Genomic DNA, 19613 nt, shown 5'->3' on the forward strand with positions numbered 1-19613 from the left:
CATAGGTCAAGTTGATGGTCTTGGGATCAGAAAGCAAAAGCCCCAGGCTTTAGGGTGGCTTCTGCATGTGGAACAGCTCAGACCAAGAAGGGGGTGAATTGTTGGAAGGACCATGAAGGCCGCACTGGCCGGAGCCACATGTCGTTCAGGGTATGGGATCACTTAAGCTGAGAACAAGAAAAACGTGACCTTAATAAAGTCCTTATAAGATGGATTCCCCACTTTATTTTTCAAAGATGGGCAGTTCCCTCCCACTCACTTTCCCCATGGACAGACTCAAGTTCTCACTGCTGGTCCACCTCGCAAAACTCACAGTTCAAGCACTTTCAGATCCCCAGGAGGAGAGGGAGGGAGAGAGGGAGTGTAGCTCTTGGGTTATTGGAACTGAATTCCCTCTCTAAACCTTCCTGTTGGCCTGCTTTGACTGCTTCTGTCTCTGGCCAGAGGAACTTGGGAAGAAATGGAATGTGGGCATTGCTGGGCCTGGAGCCCCCCTTCAGGCCCTTCTCCTAGCATTTTTCCTGTGGCCCTTGGCTCTGTGGCATAGAGACGGGCTGAAATCTTCCTGCAGAGAGTAGACACAGAAGGTGCTCTTAGGGAGCACTGTTACGGTCAGCTGGGTCTGGAGGGGAGGATGGAGTACGGCATGGGTCTCTCTTTGCTGCCACTCATTCTGCTCTTACCTTCTAGGTACACTGGGGAGATGAAGGCTCATCTTGAGAATGATGGGTTGGTCTGAAGCTCAGGCTTTGTGTGGCTGTGAAATAGCATTGGCCTTCCTTGTGCAGACTTCAGGAGCCACAGGACAAGAGTTCAGCACTGGGTTGGAGGTGTCCATGAAGTTCTTGTGCTTGGAATACTGTTAAAGATGAGAGGAGGGATGCCTCGAGCCTACCTTAGATGGAGGAGCTTCTTTAGCAGCAATGAGCAAATCCCTTCGAAAACTAGACCCTACGTGGGGCGCCTGGGTGGCTCAGCCGGTTGAGCGTCCAACTTTAGCTCACGATCTCACCGAGATGATGACTTTAGGTCATGATCTCACTGCTCGTAAGTCCAAGCCCCACGTTGGGTTCTGTGCTGAAGCTCAGAGCCTGGAGCCTGCTTCAGATTCTGTCTCCATCTCTCTATACCTCCCTGCTTGCTGTCTCTGTCTCTCTCTCTCAAATATGAAATAAAAAACATCAAGAAAATTTAAAAAAATAAAACTAGACCCCTTGAAGAAGAGGGAAAATCAACATGGCGTCTGCTGTTATGTAGTTTATAGCCCAGAGCAGACAAAATCTATGACTTGTCAGACTTCCAGTAGCACAGAGACGGCTCGATGTATCTTGCTAGCTTGACTTGACTGGCGAGGGTTGTGTGGTTGAGAATCAGTGAGAAGGAATGAGTCTTTCTCTCTAGTTACTTGTTAAAAGGTTCAGATTTGCTTAGCTCTAATTTCTCATAATGATTCAGCTCTCTTGAGAAAATAGCTAGAAACCTGCCAAAGGTTAATTTTTTCTTTGTCTTTTTGGACATAATTGAAAATCTGTTCCATTCAAGATGGTTTGCCCAGTGGGCCAATTGTGGGCCGTGCTGGGACAGCACTACCGCTTGGCGGGACGAGGTGGGGAGGGCGTGGCGGGGACTTGAAGCATGAGTGGGGATGGATCCTCCAGCAAGCATGGAACAGAAGTGTTGGGGCCATGCTGAAACTGGGTTACTCTGAAAATGGCGTTCAGCAACGGGACTGCTTCTCAAAGAAGGGAGCGTGAAACCGAGGGACTTATGCAGACAGGCACAAAGATGTCCCCACCTGTCCTTCCTTCCTGTGCTGTAGTGGAGGCTGGTGACCTCAGATGGCCATGAGCAGTTAGACCTTGCAAAAAGACAAGACCAGACTGGGAAAACATGCGTGTGTGGTGAGGAAGAGGGAGGTGGACAGAATTTCCATTTTCATCAAAATCACTTGCATAGTATAGTGGTAGTGGCAGGGGGCGGGGCAGGGGTTGTGGTCTGCAGAGTGAGAGACCATGGGTTCATACAAATTGCACTTTTGCTCAGAAGCCAGCTGGACTTCTATTTCTCCTTGGTCATTCTGCAGGCTGTACAGAGAGTCTGCTGGTAGCCAAGTCTCTTGAAGGCACTCAGATTCTTCTCTGCCATTTCCTTTTTCTATGGGTGGAAGGGTTCACCTTTCCATTCCACATCCTTCCCTTGGGGCTCTGAACAGTAACGAAAGATAGGAGCAAACCAGTGCTGGGCTTCACTCAACTCCTAGGGCTATAAAGTGCTTCCTTGTTCTCTTCTGAACTTAGTGTGCTTTGCCCTTGTCTCTCTGGCAGTGGGGCAGGACTTTTGTCCTTGTACTTCGTGTGGATCACATGGATGCCACACTCACCTCTGGTAACCTGTGTGGGACGCTGAGTTAGTGGGTCAGGTACAGGGCAGTGTCCTTACCCCAAGGATCAGACAAGATGGGACATCTGTGTCTCTGAAGGCTGAGAAATGCGTGGCAGCAGAATGGTTCCAAAGAAAGGCTGCTGATGGGTTCCAGAAGTTTCTTTCACTGAAAAATAGACCACAGATGAGTAAAGGAAGAAACTCAGGTTGTCTGGATTAGAAGGTTTTAAAATGAGTATCGATTTTAGGGTTGGGTGTCGATTTTTGTTTAGGCCATCCTAGCCTGGCTGCCTAGGTGTCATGGGACATCACACAGTGGAATGTGGTTCAGAGAGAATAATAATAATAATGCCCTTTAGGGAAATTCCTTGGAAACTAGGCAAAATGATAGGAAGAAGATCTTTTTAATAATGTTTGTTTATTTTGAGAGAGAGTGCGTGCGCATGTGAGCACTCTCTTGCCTGCAAGCGAGAGAGGGGCAGAGAGAGAGAGAGAGAGAGAGAGAGAGAGAGAGAGCGTCCCAAGCAGGCTCCCTGCTGTCAGCGCAGAGCCTGACGTGGGGCTTGATCTCATGAACCACGAGATCGTGACCTGAGCCAAAATCAAGAGTCAGACTCTTAACCGACTGAGCCATCCAGGCACCCTATGAGTAAGAGTTTTGACTGTTAAAATTTAGGTTCCATAAGGGATCAAAGCCTTAGAAGTCCCCCATATCATTTCACAGGTGAAAAAGATGCAGAGAGGTTGTTACAGCATGATTTGTCCAAGGTTATAAATCAAGTTAATGGCCGAGTAAGGCTGAGGAACCAGGTCTTCTGGCTGCTGGCCCCGCAGCCTTCCCTGCACCTTGCTGTCTCTCCAGCAAAGGGCAAGAGTCTACCGCCTTTCACACCAGGCTAGTCCAGTGGCCCAAGAAAGCCGCTTTCACTGATTGCCGGGCAAATCCATTCGCCTCCAGGAAGAAGGCAGTGGGGTTACCCAGAAAGTATTCATCGGGGTCAGAGATTTGGTCTGGAGCCTGCAGGGAGAAGAGGTGGGTTGGGATGCTTACCCTGGTTGATGGCTGCTGATACTGGAAGACTGGTCACTCCAGGGTCCTTTTGGGAATCCTGTCTAAATAGGTGCTGGTCCTCCGCTTAGCCGCTCCCTGAGAGGTGGGCACTCCTGGAAGGTAAGAAATCGCGAGTGAAGAAAAAGATGGAAATAGATGGGATGGAAACCCATGCCCTGCCCTCCACCACACATGACCGTGAATGCGTGCAAGAGGTTCACCGGCCGAACCACTTGTGAATTGAGTTTTTGCTGCTCCACAGAACATGTCTTAGGAAAGCAAACATTTGCCATGCCTGGGTGAGTGGCAGGAATACTGTCTATCATGTGTTTACACGCACACATACACGCTCAGTTGCCTGGGCATGTGTTTAAAAACATGGTTTGCCCAGAACGCTATTAGGACATGTCCCAGTGTCCAGCATTGTGAAATCTATTTGGAGTTAAGAATGTTCAGTTAAAATGTTCTGTACGGTTACTATTTCCCAATTGGGTTGGATCGGCCATGGCCAGGAGTAAGATAATATGGGGGTGGGGCGCACTACAGTATCAGGGCTGAGGGTGTGTGTGTGTGTGTGTGTGTGTGTGTGTGTGATTGAGAAATTATTTGTTGCTTTTGGCAAGGAAGTAAAGGGAAAGCGAGCAAACAAAACAGCCTGATTGAGAAAGAGTTCTGTGAAGGGGGCTGGGCGTGGACGTGGCGTGTCATCCTCAAGCCACCGTGGCCCATAGACCGTGGCACTCAGGAGGCTCACCTGGGGGCCTGCGTGGTTTTGACTTACCACTGAGTTCTCGTTAGGGGATTGGAAGGTGGTGGGGGCGGGTGGCTCGGTGTAGTGGTCGTGATCTGGGCTCTGAGGCTCAGATCCGGGTGCTGCTGACTTGGGCGTGTAACACTTCCCCTCCACACCCTCGGTCTTGTGTGTACCAGCAGCAATCCAGCCTTTTACCGTGATCCTCGCCCGTCACCGTCTGATTGCAATGGGTTGTCGACTCCAAGGGGACTTTGTATGCTCTAGTCTCTGCCCTCCTGCCATCAGCTCGTGCCTCTGGCTACCGTTCCCTGCTCTGTTCCGTAGGGCAAGAAGGCACAGAGATGGGGGCGGAGGTGGATCCCGGATCTGGCAGTGGCAAGTAAGGGCCTGAGAACAGGAGTGTGGGTGGGAAGAAAGTCAGTGTTCAGGCCAGATGGCCCACACGCCAGCCAGCAGCTCAGATCCTTGCCGGCCTACAGCACATAGACCTTCTTCCCACCGCTCAGCTCTTTGCTACCCGCCTGCTCCCCTGCGTCTTACCCGACTCGGCTGCCGGCCTCTGACAGAGCAGAGGGGCTTGGGGCGAAAGGTCCAGCTCGGGACCGGAGCTCTGTTGCAGGCTGGGCCTCTGGCCAGTTGTTACCGGGACCTCTGTCTTCTTGGGGTGGTCCTGTGTGTCAGGCCCGACTCACAGAATTGCAGTGTTGGTAAAATGAGATGCAGTGTGTGAAAGCACCTGGAAAACCAAATGACCGTTACCATCCGCACCATTCTGCATTTGTAGGGTGATGTTACCCAGTTTCTTGAAATCTTCCTGTCAGGGCTCAACCTCTGGTCAAAACAGAAGGAAGACATCTTCTAAGCTGGGCCTTAGGGGAAGGGCATGCGTGTCAGAGACACTTACGTGCGGCTCTGAGAACATCTGGATACCCCAAGAGAGAAGCGGCTTTATTGTGTCCATAAAGGCAACCGATTCATTAATAAGCTTATTCGGAGCCTACTATGTGTCGGTCACTGTCGTGGGAGCTGGGGATGGGAGAGAGAAAGGGCACACGTGCTACCCCTTCGGAGTCTGACGGTGTCGTGGGGGAGCTCAGCACGTGCACAACTGCAGCGCAGTGGGGGACGTGACCTGACCGAGGGGAGCAGAGGCCCGGTGGCCTCCGAGGACGCCCAGTGCTAGTTCGACAGTGAGCGTTATGTCTGACTGACTGTCCCGTGCTTCTTCCTTCTCACCCTGAAATCGGATCTGATTTCTTTCCCCCCCTTGGTCTGTGTGCCAGTGGGTAAAGCAGTAGCAAGTGCCCTGTTCTCTAGCTCTTGGACAAGACCAGGAATAGATTCTTCCTTGGCAGCGGTCCCTGGGAAGAGGGGCGCGTTCGGCCATCTGAGCATGTGGGGATGTCTCCGTCAGTGCCCATCTGTAGCCCCCATGCCTTCCACCTCCCCTCCCTCCTGCCCACCTACTGGAGGGATGTCCGCAGAGCCCCCAGGTGAGGGTGGGCTTGCCTCCTGTCCAGCCAGAGCAGCCGCAACCTATTTTTTCCTCTCCCTACAGGAAGCTGCACAGTGGGATGAAGACGTACGGGTGTGAACTCTGCGGAAAGCGGTTCCTGGATAGTTTGCGACTAAGAATGCACTTACTGGCTCATTCAGGTAGGCGATGCTGCCCTGACTGGCCCATTTGAGCCCAGGCAACTGCCCCTGCCCTCACTCAGAGCCCGGATGTCCCCACTGCCAGCCGGGGCTTGTGGTCCACCGTGTTTTGTGGATGCTCTCTCCAGGTTCATGGAGCAGAGAGTTCGTCCTAACAGTGTAACCGTCCACACAAACCCGTCCTCGTGCTCTCTTGGGTTTCCTAGGGCTTTGTTAGTCCCAGTCCCCTGTGTGTGATCTCCCTTCCAAAGCAGACGACAGTTGCATTAGCACAACAGTTGTGGCATTCGGTTCTCAGTGTCTCGTGAATCTGACTGTTGGGGTCATGTTAATATGGGAGCCTTTAATTGAACAGGTTAGGAACACAGAGCTAGTTACCTCGTGCTGTCTTTTGCAAGGTACTTTTACCCAGTTCCAGGGGGGTTGGCTGTGTGGCTGCGGGGGGTTTTGCCCATGTTTGGGGCAAAGCTGCTCTGTTCCCCGAAGCACGGGAAACGGAGTGGTACCTGACATGCAGCGTGCCCAGCTCTCCTTGGTGGAGGGAAGGATACACCGGGTCTGATGGTGCTGCTCTGAGGCCAGCGGGGTGTCCGGGTTCAGTTGCAGAGGCCTTCAGACTTCCCTTTCAGGGCCAGTGCTCTCTTCTTCTGATTCCCATGTCTTTCAACCTTTGGGTCACATTTTGGGGGAGAGGTGAGGCCATCTTCTTACTGTCACGTGTGGATGTCTTTGTCCCACACTGCGCCCAGCACTAGCCCTCCAGCATTTGTGAAGTGAGCACGGGCTTTGGGATTAGGCACACGTTCAAACCTCATCTGTAATACATGCTTTGTGACCTGGGGTGGATCTGTCTTCTGAACCCCGTTTTGTGCATCTGTAAAGGGCAGGTGTTGCCTAACCTGTGTCCTTTTTTTAAAGAAACTGTGGGACAGAATGTAGGTTAAAAGCATCTGTTGTACATGCCCTGGCGTATATGTGGTGTGTCGTAAATGGCGATTTTCCATTTCACCTTCCTTTTCCCCACATTGCCCCTGGAGCATGTTCCCGTCACCTTACCCCAGAAGCTTCTGGTCTGGCTGGCTGTTTGCAGTCTGTCTTCCCGTGGCTCGCACGGTCACGTCAATGCTGTTTGGTGCTTTTTATGCTTCAGTCACCACAGTCTGGCTGCAGAGCCCGTGTGGCTCGGTGCTGCATGGGATGCTCTCTCCCTGGCCCTCACGGCCTCTCCTCAGGTGCCCCAACCACTTCCAGATCCAGGCACCGTGCCACGCCAGGTGGCTGTCTGTCTCAGCACGCGCTCTCTGTCCGCACATCTTCGTGTGTTCCGTTCTTCTCCCGGCGGGGTCGCCCACCCTCACCCTTGTCACACTGAACCGTCCTCGTCCTGCCCACCCATCCCACATTGGCCTGGAGTCCTGAGTCCATATACCCTTGTGTCCAGCAGCTGCTCGGGACTCATGGACTCCTTTTGTCCTGTTTTTATAAATTGCACCCTGTATCTTTTCGCTTCCCTTCAGTTTGGTGGGTTGTTTAGGGTTCAGTGTGGGGTTTCAAAGCTGTCTGCCAACCGGCTTGGCCACCCCCCAAGTGCCAAGAGTGTGGGTCTTCTGTTTTATGTGCTTCCTGGTGCGGGCCCCTGTGTGGTCTCCAACAGTGAGGTGCTGAACACTTCCACGCGGGTAACACACTTTTCAGCCTGTGGTTAAAGCTTCCTCGCCCACTCCGGAACTTGGCCCAGCGAGCATCCTTCCTCCTTGCCCCTTCCTTGAGTCCAGCACGCTAGCCAGACCCGTCTGTTGGTTTGCTCCCTGTGCATACTGACACAGCTTGCTTTCTGGGCTCCGTGGCTTTGTTCACCCCCTTCCCTCTGCTTGAATAACCCTTCCCCGGCCTTGCCGGATCTTCTGAGGTCCCTTAGCAATGCCATCCTCCGCACTTCCCCACCTTCAGCCAGGAGCAGTCCTGCCTGCTTCTGGGTGTCTGCATTTCTTTATCTGAAGCTCTCCGGGCACAGTCTTTCTTCTTTGTGCTGTGGTTGTTTAGGGACCTGCCTTATCTCCCCTCCTTGGGAGTCCGGGGTAGAAATTTGGAAACCTACCTCCTGCCCACGTTATCGTGGGCCAAAAACGTAAGCTTCCGGAGCCTCTGTATCCTCATCTGTAAGATGAGAGCGCTTGACTCTACCTTGGAGAAATTGTGAGGCTCACCTCAGACCCTGAGCACTAGGCCTGACCCGTGATAGCCTCTCTGTAAATACAGTTTCCCTCTCCCTCTGTTCTTCTGCTGGGCTGTAAGCTACTGGGGATGGGGTTTCCCCATTATGTACAGCACATTGCTAGGCACGTTTTTGGAGTCAGTAGATGGTGGTCAGATGAGTGAGTGTGGCCTGGGAGGGCTTAAGACTGTGTCAGGGGAGCTCTAGTCTCCTGCCGGCTCCCTCCTACAAGACGAACGGTTTAGACTGTGACCCAGAGGTTCACTGGGGGCAGCCGGGAGCCCACCAACCCGTATCGGCTGAATGTGAGCAAGCTAGTCTCTGCAGCGTTGGTGGCTCTAGTGGGAGCAGCAGAGAGGAGAGGCACTGCTTATGCACTTGCTGGTGGGCCCAGAGCCCCCAGTTCAGACAATATGAGTGACTTTGCACCACCCTCTCCGGAGCCAGCCACCGCCTAGGGATGTGCTCTCCTGTCCTGCCTGAGATGCCACTTTGGGCTCCCATGGTCTCCTCCAGATGTCCTGTCTCCCTAGGCTTTCTTTTCCATTCATATCTTACTCGACACAGAGTCTGATTGTGCAAAATAACTTGTCTCTCTGAAAACCCACTTGCCAGTGTCCTTGGAAGAGAGGATTTGGCCGGGGGGGGGGGGGAGGGTCATAGTGCTTTCATTCACCTTTGCAGACAGCTCCTTGCCTGCTTAGATATTTCTGTTCTCTGCTGCTCCTTTCCGTGTCGTTCTCCCGCGTACCTGTCGCCCCTGCGTTGGGATGTCTTGAAAATAAAATAGCAACACGAGCTGAGAGGGAGGCTGGACCACTTCCTGAATCATTCACGCCCCCTGTGAAACAGTGAAGGCCCCGGAGGAGGGGTGTGGAGGGCCGGGCAGCAGTGCCGGGTCTCCTGTCGGATTCTAGGGGCCGAGGGAGGTGGGGTTTTACACGTTCTGACTCCTCTGTCCGTTGCACGATCACAGAACTCTGTTGACGGTTTAGAGGACCCGAGATGTTTCTTGCTGCCGGGCTTTGCAGGCTCGGGCCCCTGAGCGTGTGCCATGCAGACCCACTTTACAGACCGTCCCCGAGGGTTGGGGCCGCACTGCAGAGCCTAGCAGAACAATAGATGCTCCAGGACCTCGGGGACCATTCCAAGGGGCAGGCCGTGGAGAAGCAAGTCTGGGATCTGGGTGCGGGTCCCGGTGCCCCCGCCTTCCCCTGAATGTGGTTGCCGCCCTCGGACCAGGCACATTCCTGCTGTTTTCTTGTGCTCGGCCGAGCTTGAACGGTGCTCCTCCTGGCTCACTTCCTTGCTGGGCGCGCTGGCCGCCCCCACCCCCTCTTGGCTAGCGTGGCCTGTGTTTGTTATTGTAGTTCTGGCACCCGGCCAGGCCTGGCTGCGAGCCAGCCTTGTGGGTACAGTGGGTACAGTGAGTGCTGAGCCAAGTTTGTCATCATATGCGATTAATTTTTTTTTTTTTTTTTTCTAATCTGGTAGGGGTGGGGTGAAGGAGGACGCAAGACAGGAGCTGCTCCGATGCTTGAGAACAGGCCGCGCGGATTTCTGCGGAGATGTTATTTATGAAAGAACGAAACGCTCTGGCTTGCTCTTCCTTCTCGGCTCTTGCCCCTTCTCACGTTGTCTTCCTCTCCTCTGCATTTCCCTATCTGAGGAAATCAGCCTGTAGGAGACCGACAACATGAGGTTTTATTTTCAGTGACTGGAATACTAAATTTACACTCCTAAATCAGTTTTCATTGTGTGAAATCGACAATTTGTTTAATTAGAAGTTTGCCCTGTAGGAGGCCCTTCTTGGAGACACTTCTTTCTTTCTCTTCCCCCCTCTCTCTCTTTCTCTCTCTCTTTTTTTTCTTCCTTTTTTAAGACCCTAAATGGTAGTAGCGAATGTTCAGTTTAATTGAAGTTTTTATTTCTATTTGAGTGCGTTAACTAATCAAGTGTTTATGAGATATACCTGATGATAACGATAAGTTTAAATTAACAAATAACCTAACTCATTAACTAATGAGGATAGATCTGGCCACACCCTGCGTTCCCAGAGGTGCGTTGGGATGGGGACGGTTTGGGGAAAAAAAACAAGGCCTGGTGGGAGGAGTGACCACCTTGGATGCTTTGCAAAGCTGCTCCTCCTGGGCTCGCTCTGACAGCTCCCTTCCCACCCTTTGCTGTGGGGATCGGCGACCTGCTGTCTCCTTGCCACTCCTTGCTGTCACTGAAGAGGTGATTCCTGGCTCTGAGATGTGCACGCAGAGACCGCAGACCCAGGCGGTGGCTCGGGTTGGTTCTGGGATTTGCTGGTGTAAGGTTTCCCATTAGGTAGGATTTCCCACGGCTTGGCTGCAGTACTGGTGGATTGTAAGTGAGCACACCCAGAACTCCTTGCTCCTGTTTTTGACTTGACTGCAGGCTGTTGAGGGGTTTGCAGGTTTCTGTGGCCTGCCCCTGTCCTGGGAGCGTCATTCGTTTTTGCAGCCAGCGGACATTGACTAAGCACCACTGGAGAGAGCTTTACAGCATCCCTGCCCTCAAGGAGCTTACGCCCAGTAGGAGAGATGTTTGACTGAAATGACCAAAGAAGGTGTTGGACACAAAGAGTCAGGAAGAATTCTAGGAGGAACTTGCAGGAGGAGAGTGTCCTTTCCAGAGGGTGGTAGAACTTAAAATGACTGGTGGGAATAATGGAATTTTGAAAGGAACTGGTAGGGGAGACCCAAGCCACCATGATGACATGCAGCGTAGCCGGGATGTACAGGCTGTGTTGGGTTTGGGGGCGGGGTGGGGGGGGTGGAGAAGGCAGGCTTTGGAAGGGAGGGATGAGGTGAGATTGTGGGGGCCTTGAGTAGCAAAACAACGTGCACTTTACTTGCAGCACTGGAGAGCCAGTGAGTGGAAGGTTGAATAAGGGAGTGACACTTTTTTTTTTTCCTGGAAAGAAAGGACTGTGGGCTTTTTGATGTAGACTAGTCTGGAGTATAGGATTTATAAGACCCCTTGGAGAAATGGCAGGCCTGACAATCTTGGGGTGTGGTTGGAAGGTGGATAGGCCCGTGCCTCTAGTCCCGATTGAGGGTGGCCTTTCTTTGGGAGTCCAGTCCTGCCAGGGATCAGTAGGTCCCCTGTTCGCCATCCTCCTGCCCTTTTCTGGGCACCATGAGCCATGGCTGTTGAGAAATCTCCCCTGATACCAGTCTCTTCCCCATTGTCGGAGCCACTGGGAAGGAATATGGTCTTTGGCTGATGGATTTTCTGATTCCAGCAGCAGCATGGGGGTGGCCAGGGCATATCTTCAGGGGCCTGGGTCATCCGTCTGGCAGAAAAAGGGCTGGAAGGGTTGGGACCAGAAACCAGATTGGTTCTCTCATGCTTTCCCATGTCCTGGTCCAATGGAAGGGGGAAAAAAATTACAGATGTCAAAGACCTGTGGATTGTACTTGTTCCTTTTTTTTTTTTCTTTTCGGAACACTGAGCTTTGGGGTTCAGGGTCTTCCCAGAGACAGGGCAAGTGGGGAGGGGGGAGCCTGGCGGCTGGATGGTTCCCTGTGGTGGCAACGTATGGTCCCCAGGCTGAGGATTGGAGAGGCGTCTTAGGGTTTAAAGGTGGCCTCTCAGGACTTGCTGTCTCTGTCACCTCTCTCTTGCCAGATAGGTATCTGCTAAGAGCAAGAGATTGGGTGTTATCCAGGCAGGTCTGAGCTGTGGTCCTCTCATCCCCTCTCTGCCTGCTCTCAAGTGAATGTCGCGGTCTGTTCGTCAGAGTAGCTTTCTGCCACCGGGGTAAACCAGAAACTTCCTCAGGTCCTGTATCGCCCTCGGCACGCCTTCAGAAGCAGGCACCATGGAGGTTGGGGTTAAGAGCACAGAGAGGGTCAGACAGAAGAGGCTCAGAAGCCCACTGTCTTCCCTTCGGTGGGTGGTGGTGACGGGGTGCAGAATGAGGGGAAGAGGGAAGAAAGCAGCCACTCTCCCCGGCTCTGTCTTGAACACACTGCGCTCCCTCTCTCTCTCTCTCTCTCCCCCCCCCCCCCCCTGCTCTGAATTTGGCCTGCTTCCCGAACTTTTTCCCAGAGTGGTGTCGTCACTGGCCTGCCGGCAGGTCTGGATGTTCTGCCAGCATTCCAGAGAGTTTATGATCGCTTGCAGATGTGCCTCCAAGAACACACTGTACCCAAAGCAGAAATTAATGCAGGCTTGACTGCTGTCCAAGCCCATACACGGGAGAGAGGAAAAAGAAAACAAAAACTGTTTAATGCTGTTTATAAATTATACACTGGCTGATGAAAAATACATTTCTTCCCCCCCCTGCCCCCTTCCTCACCGCCCCCCCCACCCCCGCCCCTTCTCCCTCTTTGCCTCAAGAGCCTTAAACTGAGACCAGAAGAATATGGTTTTGCTTTTTAGCTCCTGTTTTGGCTAGGATCCGAAACCCAGCTGCTGATTCACAGCCAGAGTATTTTTCCCCTTTACCTGATGAAATATACTGATTTTTCCAGCCCAGATGGGGTGCTTTTGGATTTGTTGCCTCTGTTTTTTGTTTTTTTTTTTTTAACTTTTTTTTTTTTTTCTGGCTAGGGATTTTGTTTACAGCAAGTGACAGGTCCTGTAACAGCACTGGGTATGATGCTGGCCCCCGGGGCAGGTAAGCCCCAGGTCTGTCCACCCTGGTGCTGCAGGGTATGCGTGCTCTGAAGATTGTACGTCAGGCCAGCCGAGCAGAGGAAGTTCGCCAAGTTCAATGCAGGTCATTGTATTAAACAGCGTTCCTCCACTTCTCTTGCCCCCGTGCACCTACAGCCCCTGGGTGAAGAAGGGTTCACATGTTCCTCCCCCCAAATACACACGTCTCTCTCTCCATATGGTGCCTTAGCAGGGGTTTGGGAAGCTCGTTGCCTCTACCCCTCTGGATCCCAGCCTCTCTCCCCTACGCTCTGGTCCCCCGTCCCAATTTATTCTATAAATTCGCTTCCACATTATGTCTATCCATTTACATGGCTTTTGTGTTTTTTTAATACTGCTAATGTTTATCATTTGCCCAACAGGCTCGACAGATTTTGCTTCCTGTCGAGCACTGAGGCTTTAGAGCCCCCTCGTTGCTAAGTAGCAGTCTCCTGTACTGTAATGGGCTGATTTTGTATTCCGTTCAGCGCGGTATCTTATTTTTGTATGCAAGACAAAGTGTTTTGATGGGGGACGATTGCGGCAGTGTCTGGAGGCTGTTTGGAGTTTTATGGGCTGTACAGTACACTGTGTGCTCTCCGAACAGAACACAGGCTGTTGAATTTTGGATTGGATTTGTCATTTTTCCCCCCTCAGAGAGGAGCTTGTCAGATAGAACATTACTTTAAGGGTGGAGGAAAGAAAGTAGAAATTATGTAATAACCTTGCTCTCTTTCTCTGCCGTCCCTCCCCCCCCCCCCCTCTCTCTGTGTTTATTTCTGATTTTTTCAACCCCAAAGTACGGTGGTTTCTCCCCCCATGCACCCCCTCCCAACACCGTAAGATTTTGTAGAGCTGGGTGATGATATTCTTATGGGGACATGAATGCCCCCAGAGACATGGATGCCAGGACATCTGTCTGTCTGCTGTTTATTCTTACATTCTCTCCTTTTCTCTCCCTGGCTCCTTCTGTCCTCCCTAAGTTCTGGGCTGTTTGGCTGGCCCTTGCTTTGGTATGAGGATGAGTAGATCATGGGGTTGTAGGTAGGGTAGGATGCTGGTGTAGGCTCCATCCCAAGGCAATGCCATTTTCCTAGTTCCAGGGCCCTTTCACCTGCCTTTTGCTTCCCAGACGCACCCCCTGCCAGGATTCTGGGGCGGTCGGTCATCCAGGGCTCTCCTCCGTGGCCCTCACATCCCGCCCCCCCAGCTGCTATGCCTGGGCTCAGTTTGCGGGGTGGGGGGATGTTCTTCTTAGCGCCCTCTTCTGGGCTCTCTGTGGTGGCAGGAGGCTATTTTTCAGGGTGGCTCTTCTCTCCTTCCATTATTTCCCCCGTCTCCTCTCACACCATCTCTTTGTCTCTGTCCTGGCATCCGCGTCGACCTCAGCCCTGTCCTGATGCTCTTCTGTATGTTCTTTCTCCTTTCTTAGATCTTCATCTGTCTTTGTCTCCGTCCGTCTTGGTTGATCTTCTGTGTCTCTCTCCTACTCCTCAAAGCTTTTTAGCTTGGAAGTTGGACGGGGTTGGGGTGGGGGAACAGAATGGCCCTCTGGCCCAGAAGGCCTGGGGAGGACTCCTGAGTGAGTGCCCGGAGAGTGCTCCCAGAGCCTGGTCCCTTTTGTGCTCCTGCCCTTGCCTCTCGGGGACCAGCATGGATCTTCTCTGGCTTCGCTTCTGCTTTTCCTGGGTCCCTGGATGTGTCTTCAACCTGAGCCGAGCACGGACGCATGGATGCACGGGGTTAGGTTTTGCAAGGTCCGTATTGGACTTTGCTGCGGAAAAAAAGCCCATCTTGCTGCCGCTGTGCTCACCGAGGTCTGTACCAGCCACCTGAGTGCAGTGCCCGCTGGGCGCCATGTGGTTTGTGCATCCTCACGTGCCCATGACCTGGCATAGTGCCTGGCATATAGAAGCATTTTGATAAGGAATCGTGGAGTAAGTGAATCCCCAGTTACTACGGCGATCGTGTTCCTGGGGCAGACCTAGGTTTGCTGGGGCCTGAGGCTTACACAATTTGGGGAGCCATCTCTCGGGAGAAGATTATGAATTTTAAGTGTTAGAACACTTGTGTCCGGAATGGGCTGGGGCAAGGGAGGGGCCTGTGACTTTTCAGCTTTATTTGAATGTATGTGCCGCTGTAAAGTGAGCACCCAGCTTTATTCACTTCAGGGAGAACTGGCTTCTTTGATCTGCTGTGAGGAGCTGCTGGTGGAAGGTCCCACCGTGGGAGTGAGTGAAGTAGCGAGATTCAAAGCTAAGGACAGGATCTGCTCAGTTCTGGGGTCCCCCGAAATGTGGCAGCTGTGGTCACAGGCCTCAGGTTTGCGTTTCACAAGGATGAGACAGCTCCTCCTGCCTTTGGTAAACTACCTCTGGTCACAGTGGACCTAGAAGCTTCTTTGTATTTCACGCTCTCTTCTCCCTGAGGCTGGTTGGTGGGGACAGACACTGTGTCTCACTCACCCAGTGCCACCAGGGAGATCAGTATGCATGGTAGCATCCTGGCCTCCAAGCCAACCTTCAGTGACTGTCCGTGAAATGACATGACAACAGCCCTTTCCTCGGTGCCCGGTCTGCTTCAGTGTCTGCCTTTGGTTCTCCTGCCAGGCAGAGCACTGGTTCTCTTATGGGTGTGTGTGTGTGTGTGTGTGTGTGTGTGTGTGTGTGTTGTTTGTCTTGGAAGGGGTCATGAGGGTGATGGGCCCTGGAGGTGATGGCAAGTGTACATAAAGGTCTGGGAGTCCATTCGTTGGAACTTCCAGACACCCCAGTTAATTATGGCCCTGGAGAAAGCATAGTTGGTCGGTTCTTTGGGAAGAACACTATTTACTCCATGGAGGCTATGCAAAAGCTACAGTTAGGTTCCCAGAAATGAGGGGCAGCTGTGTGTGTGTGTGTGTGTGTGTGTGTGTGTGTGTGTGCGTGCATGTGTCCATGTGCATGTATGAGAAAAAAAGAGATGGAGAAGAAACGTTTACATGAAATACTCAAAATTGTTCCTTTGCTGTAATGGCCCTGCACAGGACCATTACCTTGCAGATTTAAAAACTAAATGAGCTCATCATATCTAGTGACTTCCACCGACATTCATGCTTGATTGCAAAGCCTGCGTTACCTTTGAATTTCAACTTCATTGTTTGTTATGAATTCTGAATGTGGGCGGTGTGTTTCCCCCTCTTGGATTCAACAGGAGCATGATTTGATTTTGTGTGGTGGACGCGGGAATGTTTCTCAACAGGACCCCACTGAAGAACCTTTCATTAAAAAAAAAAAAAAAAGCCTCGTGACCTCTAGGGCTGAATCTGGAGTTTCTGAGGAATCCAGTGTGCTGAGGCGGGACGTGGGTTTGACTTTGGAGGGGGCTGACGTTTTGCATTTTTTAATCTAATAATTTGAGTTTCATGTGAATGATTCTGTGTGCCGTGCGATACTCTGCATTTTCTTAACTGTCTCTTCCACTTTGGGTAAAGGAAAGGAGGGAAGAAGTACCAGCAGCAGCATTCTGTGGGCAGAGGAAGAAAACAAGAGAATGGGGCAGAGAACGGGCTAAATTTAAAATTGTAATTGGCTGACTTCCACTGGCTTGCGGGTGTTTTAATGACTCATAATAACTTCATTTAAAACCAGCTGAGCAGAAAATAGATTGGAGAGGAGCCTCGGGCCATTATGATTGTTTTTTTTGACAAGCTCGGTTTTTGAGCAGCAGGAAGGCTCTCAGGAGGGCTTGGCTGTGTTCGTTCTCTCTCTCTCTCTCTCTCTCTCTCTCTCTCTCTCTCTCTCTCTCTCTCTCTCCCTCTCTCTCTCTCTCTCTCTCTGGGCTGGTGGTCTGCCCAGGAGAGATTGTATAGAAACCAGGGCTGTTTTTTTTTTCACCCCCCACTTTTTTTTTTTAAACTGATTAAAATAGATGCCTTGAGGTATTATTTTAGCATCAGTAGGACTTTTTTTTTTTTACTTTTGATGTGGTAAATGGAACATAAATAAAATTGTTTTTGAAATTACTGAATTAATTAGGTAGTAAAGCAACTACAATGCATAAATTTCTTTGCTGGTCTCCCTGATCCATATTTGGGGGGGCATCCCCCTCTTTTCCCCATGCCCCCCTTCTCTCCGTCCCCCCCATCCAGCCCCACCTCCCACCGGCCCGGTGTGGACCCTCCCTTTGAGTGGCAAGCTGCTTTTGTCATCCTGGCAACAGCTAAATGATTTTTTTTTAAAAAGATCTGTAGGATTTTGACACGGTTAGTTCTGTCCAGCTACCCAGTCAGCTCGAGGAAGCACGAGTTTTGGGAATTGCCAGAAAAGGCTCTAACCTGCCTCTAGTCCTTTTAAATAGATCCTGCCGGTTTCCCGTGCTAGGGAATGGTGCCAGAATGCTCCATTTCTCTTCTATTTTCAAAGTCAGCCGCTCAGCCATAGGATGTGTCTGTCTGGGCAGGACAAGAGGCACCCCCCCCCCATCTGATTGCTCATAGCCATTTATCTACCCCCTCTTATGGCACCTGTCACCTTCTTTGTGTCAGGGCTATTTATTTGCTTGTCCTTTTTGCCTGCTAGACTCTGAGCTTCTCACAACATGTGATTTATTTCCATGTCCCCCATACTACCTAGTCAGAGTAACCTGCATTGTGGTTATAACTCAGCCGTTTTTGAATAAACTAACGGGTGAGTGGGTGGATAGGCGTCTGGTAGGGAATGGCCCGGAAAGCCCCTCCTTCTTCCCTCCAGGCCTGGGACTCAGCAGTCTGGATGACAAGACCGGGAATGGAAGACCTTATTGGTAGCCTGCTCCGTTGCATCCCCACGGTCAAACACCCTAATGGGCTCTCAGTAAATATCTGTTCCATAAATGAATGGCTCAGGGCGGTAGGGACGAGGGCAGGGGAGAACAGGCACTTTATATGTATTGAATGTCTACTGTGTTCCAGGCACGGTGCTTGGCACTCCGTATGTCTGAACCCAGGTATCCCACGTGGACTTTGGAGGGTAGATATGTGATTCCATTTTGCAGGTGAGGACGTGAAGGCTTACAAAGAGCCGAAGTCACTTGCGGCAGGTCCGACGGCCGGGAGGTGGCAGAACTGGGTTGGGAGCCAGGGCCGTCTGCCCCCGACACTCCTGCTTTTCTTGTATATCATTCTGCTGTTCCTGTTCCAGCTTTCTGTCCTGTTTGTGGGGACAGCCATATCTCAAGAGACTGTGGAGCTGAGCTGGGGAGAACCTGGAAGGCCCTGTCCCTAGGGATTCCTCCCCCTCCCCCTACTGCCTCATAGGGCTGGGGACAGGGTCGTTCCGTGAGCACTGCTACAGGCCCCGTGGGTCGGTGTTCGGCCCTCCCACCCAGGCGAGAGCTTGCTCTTGTCATTTTCCCAACACTGCCCCACGCAGAGAAGAGGGATGGGACCAAAGAGCTGCCCGTGGCTCCTCTGCTGGGAGCTGTGCTCCTGGGAGAGGCCCTCTGGGATGATGAGTCAGGAGTGAAAGGGTCAGCTGACCGGTGCCGCATCCCAGAAATGTCAGAGCTGTGACTACTTGGGCTGCCCCTAGCCCCCACAGACTTCCAGCGTCTTGCACTGGGCCCGGTCAGGGAGACTGTGGCCTCCCTCACCTTTCGGATTCTGTCTAGTGTAACTGGACCACTTGGCATGAATGAAGCTCCTTGTATCTTTTCTCCAACACCTCATCTTCCCTAGCACGACTGTGGATGCTGGAGCCTTCTCCGGGGACCACAGGGTCAACCAAATGGGAGCCAGGTGCTGACGAAGGCTGGGCAGCAGAGAAGCCCCTGCGATGATTCTGGGTTCTTTTGGGTGGAAGTCATTCATGAATGGGTTCATTACGTAGCAGTTAGCCGCTGAAGGCCCGTGGCACGCGGACCATGTCGGAAGAGGCAGAGGGGCTGAAGCCAGGGTTCCTGCAGGGGCTGTCAGTCTGGCTGAGGGGACGAGGTGAGCCCTTGGCAGGCCTGGGTGTGCTCATCGTCCCCACAAGGGGACAGACAAGAGGGAGAAACTCCCAAAGACCAGGGTGATGAGGAATGGCTTCAGGAGGGAGGGCTGTGGGATTTCGAGCCCTTGCTGGAATTGTCCAGATGGCGCTTCATGGTGGGTGAGGGGCCTGTGTTTCTGGGCAAGACGAAGCAAGAACTTCTGTGAGTCACAGTCAGCCAGGCAGGGGTGCCTCTCCCTCCTCCTTGTCCTCCTCCTCCTCTTCTCCTCCCCTTCTTCCTCCTCTGTCCACATGGTCTTGAGGAGGTTTAGAGTTTCTAGTACTTGAGAATCCTCAGAGTTCTGAGGATGTTACGACTGTCCTTGGCCTGCAGGTTGAGAAATCTTGCACTGAAAATGATAAGCTGGCAAATCAGGTGTTCCTGCCATGTTGAGGTATCCACAAAACAACACGAATGTGCAAATGAGGTTCAGATCGGACACAGATCCACAGTATTCTGTATTTCTCACCAAGTCTAGCGGAACCCCAAACTAGGCTGTGAGTGTCTGGGGCTCCACCAAGCCCAGGTTGAGAACACATAGCAGCCCAGAAGGGCTGTGCTTTCATCAGAAGCTTGCCTGCCCTGGAGGGAAGTGGAGGAACATGGAGGGCCGGCGCCCCAGCCCTATGTACCTTGTGTGAAGGTGGAGGGGGTTCTCCCCATAGATGGGAAACCAGTGGGAGAGAGAGAGAGGTGGGTGCTCTGTATTTAGGTTCTCCTTTCTTTGGAACCTCTCCAGGATTCAACCTGGCAGAGAGGTTTCTTCTAGGCCTTTTCCCTGTAGTTAACATGTTCCTCCTCCTTCTCCTCCCCCCACCCCAAACCATGCCATTATGATTGAAAGTCTTTCACTTGCTAGGAAAAGGAGGGGGGGGGAGTAAGTTCTAAACTTT

The 19613-nt window shown here is 52.1% G+C and overlaps 1 protein-coding gene and 1 long non-coding RNA gene across 5 annotated transcripts in view; one reads left to right on the forward strand and one right to left on the reverse strand.

Moving 5' to 3' along the window:
* ZBTB16 (zinc finger and BTB domain containing 16) overlaps positions 1 to 19613 on the forward strand; it is a 190652-nt gene that overhangs the window by 93394 nt on the left and 77645 nt on the right. For both annotated transcript variants that reach the window (XM_030333335.1, XM_032594968.1), the window contains exon 3: positions 5746 to 5843. In XM_030333335.1, the coding sequence (XP_030189195.1) occupies positions 5746 to 5843 (98 nt within the window). The remainder of the gene's footprint in view (positions 1 to 5745; positions 5844 to 19613) is intronic.
* On the reverse strand, positions 31 to 4551 carry LOC115525925. Of its 3 annotated transcripts, none has more exons than XR_004344169.1 (3): positions 3434 to 3655; positions 2440 to 2548; positions 31 to 859 (listed from the first exon to the last, which is right to left on the reverse strand). It is a non-coding gene; the product is annotated as an uncharacterized LOC115525925 (long non-coding RNA). The 3 variants fall into 3 exon arrangements; XR_004344171.1 differs by lacking the exon at positions 31 to 859 and adding an exon at positions 4215 to 4551 and having other exon boundaries at positions 1137 to 2548; positions 3434 to 3546; XR_004344170.1 differs by lacking the exon at positions 31 to 859 and adding an exon at positions 3664 to 4194 and having other exon boundaries at positions 1137 to 2548; positions 3434 to 3546.

This window comes from Lynx canadensis, chromosome D1 (assembly GCF_007474595.2).
Source record: "Lynx canadensis isolate LIC74 chromosome D1, mLynCan4.pri.v2, whole genome shotgun sequence".
Taxonomy (NCBI): domain Eukaryota; kingdom Metazoa; phylum Chordata; class Mammalia; order Carnivora; family Felidae; genus Lynx; species Lynx canadensis.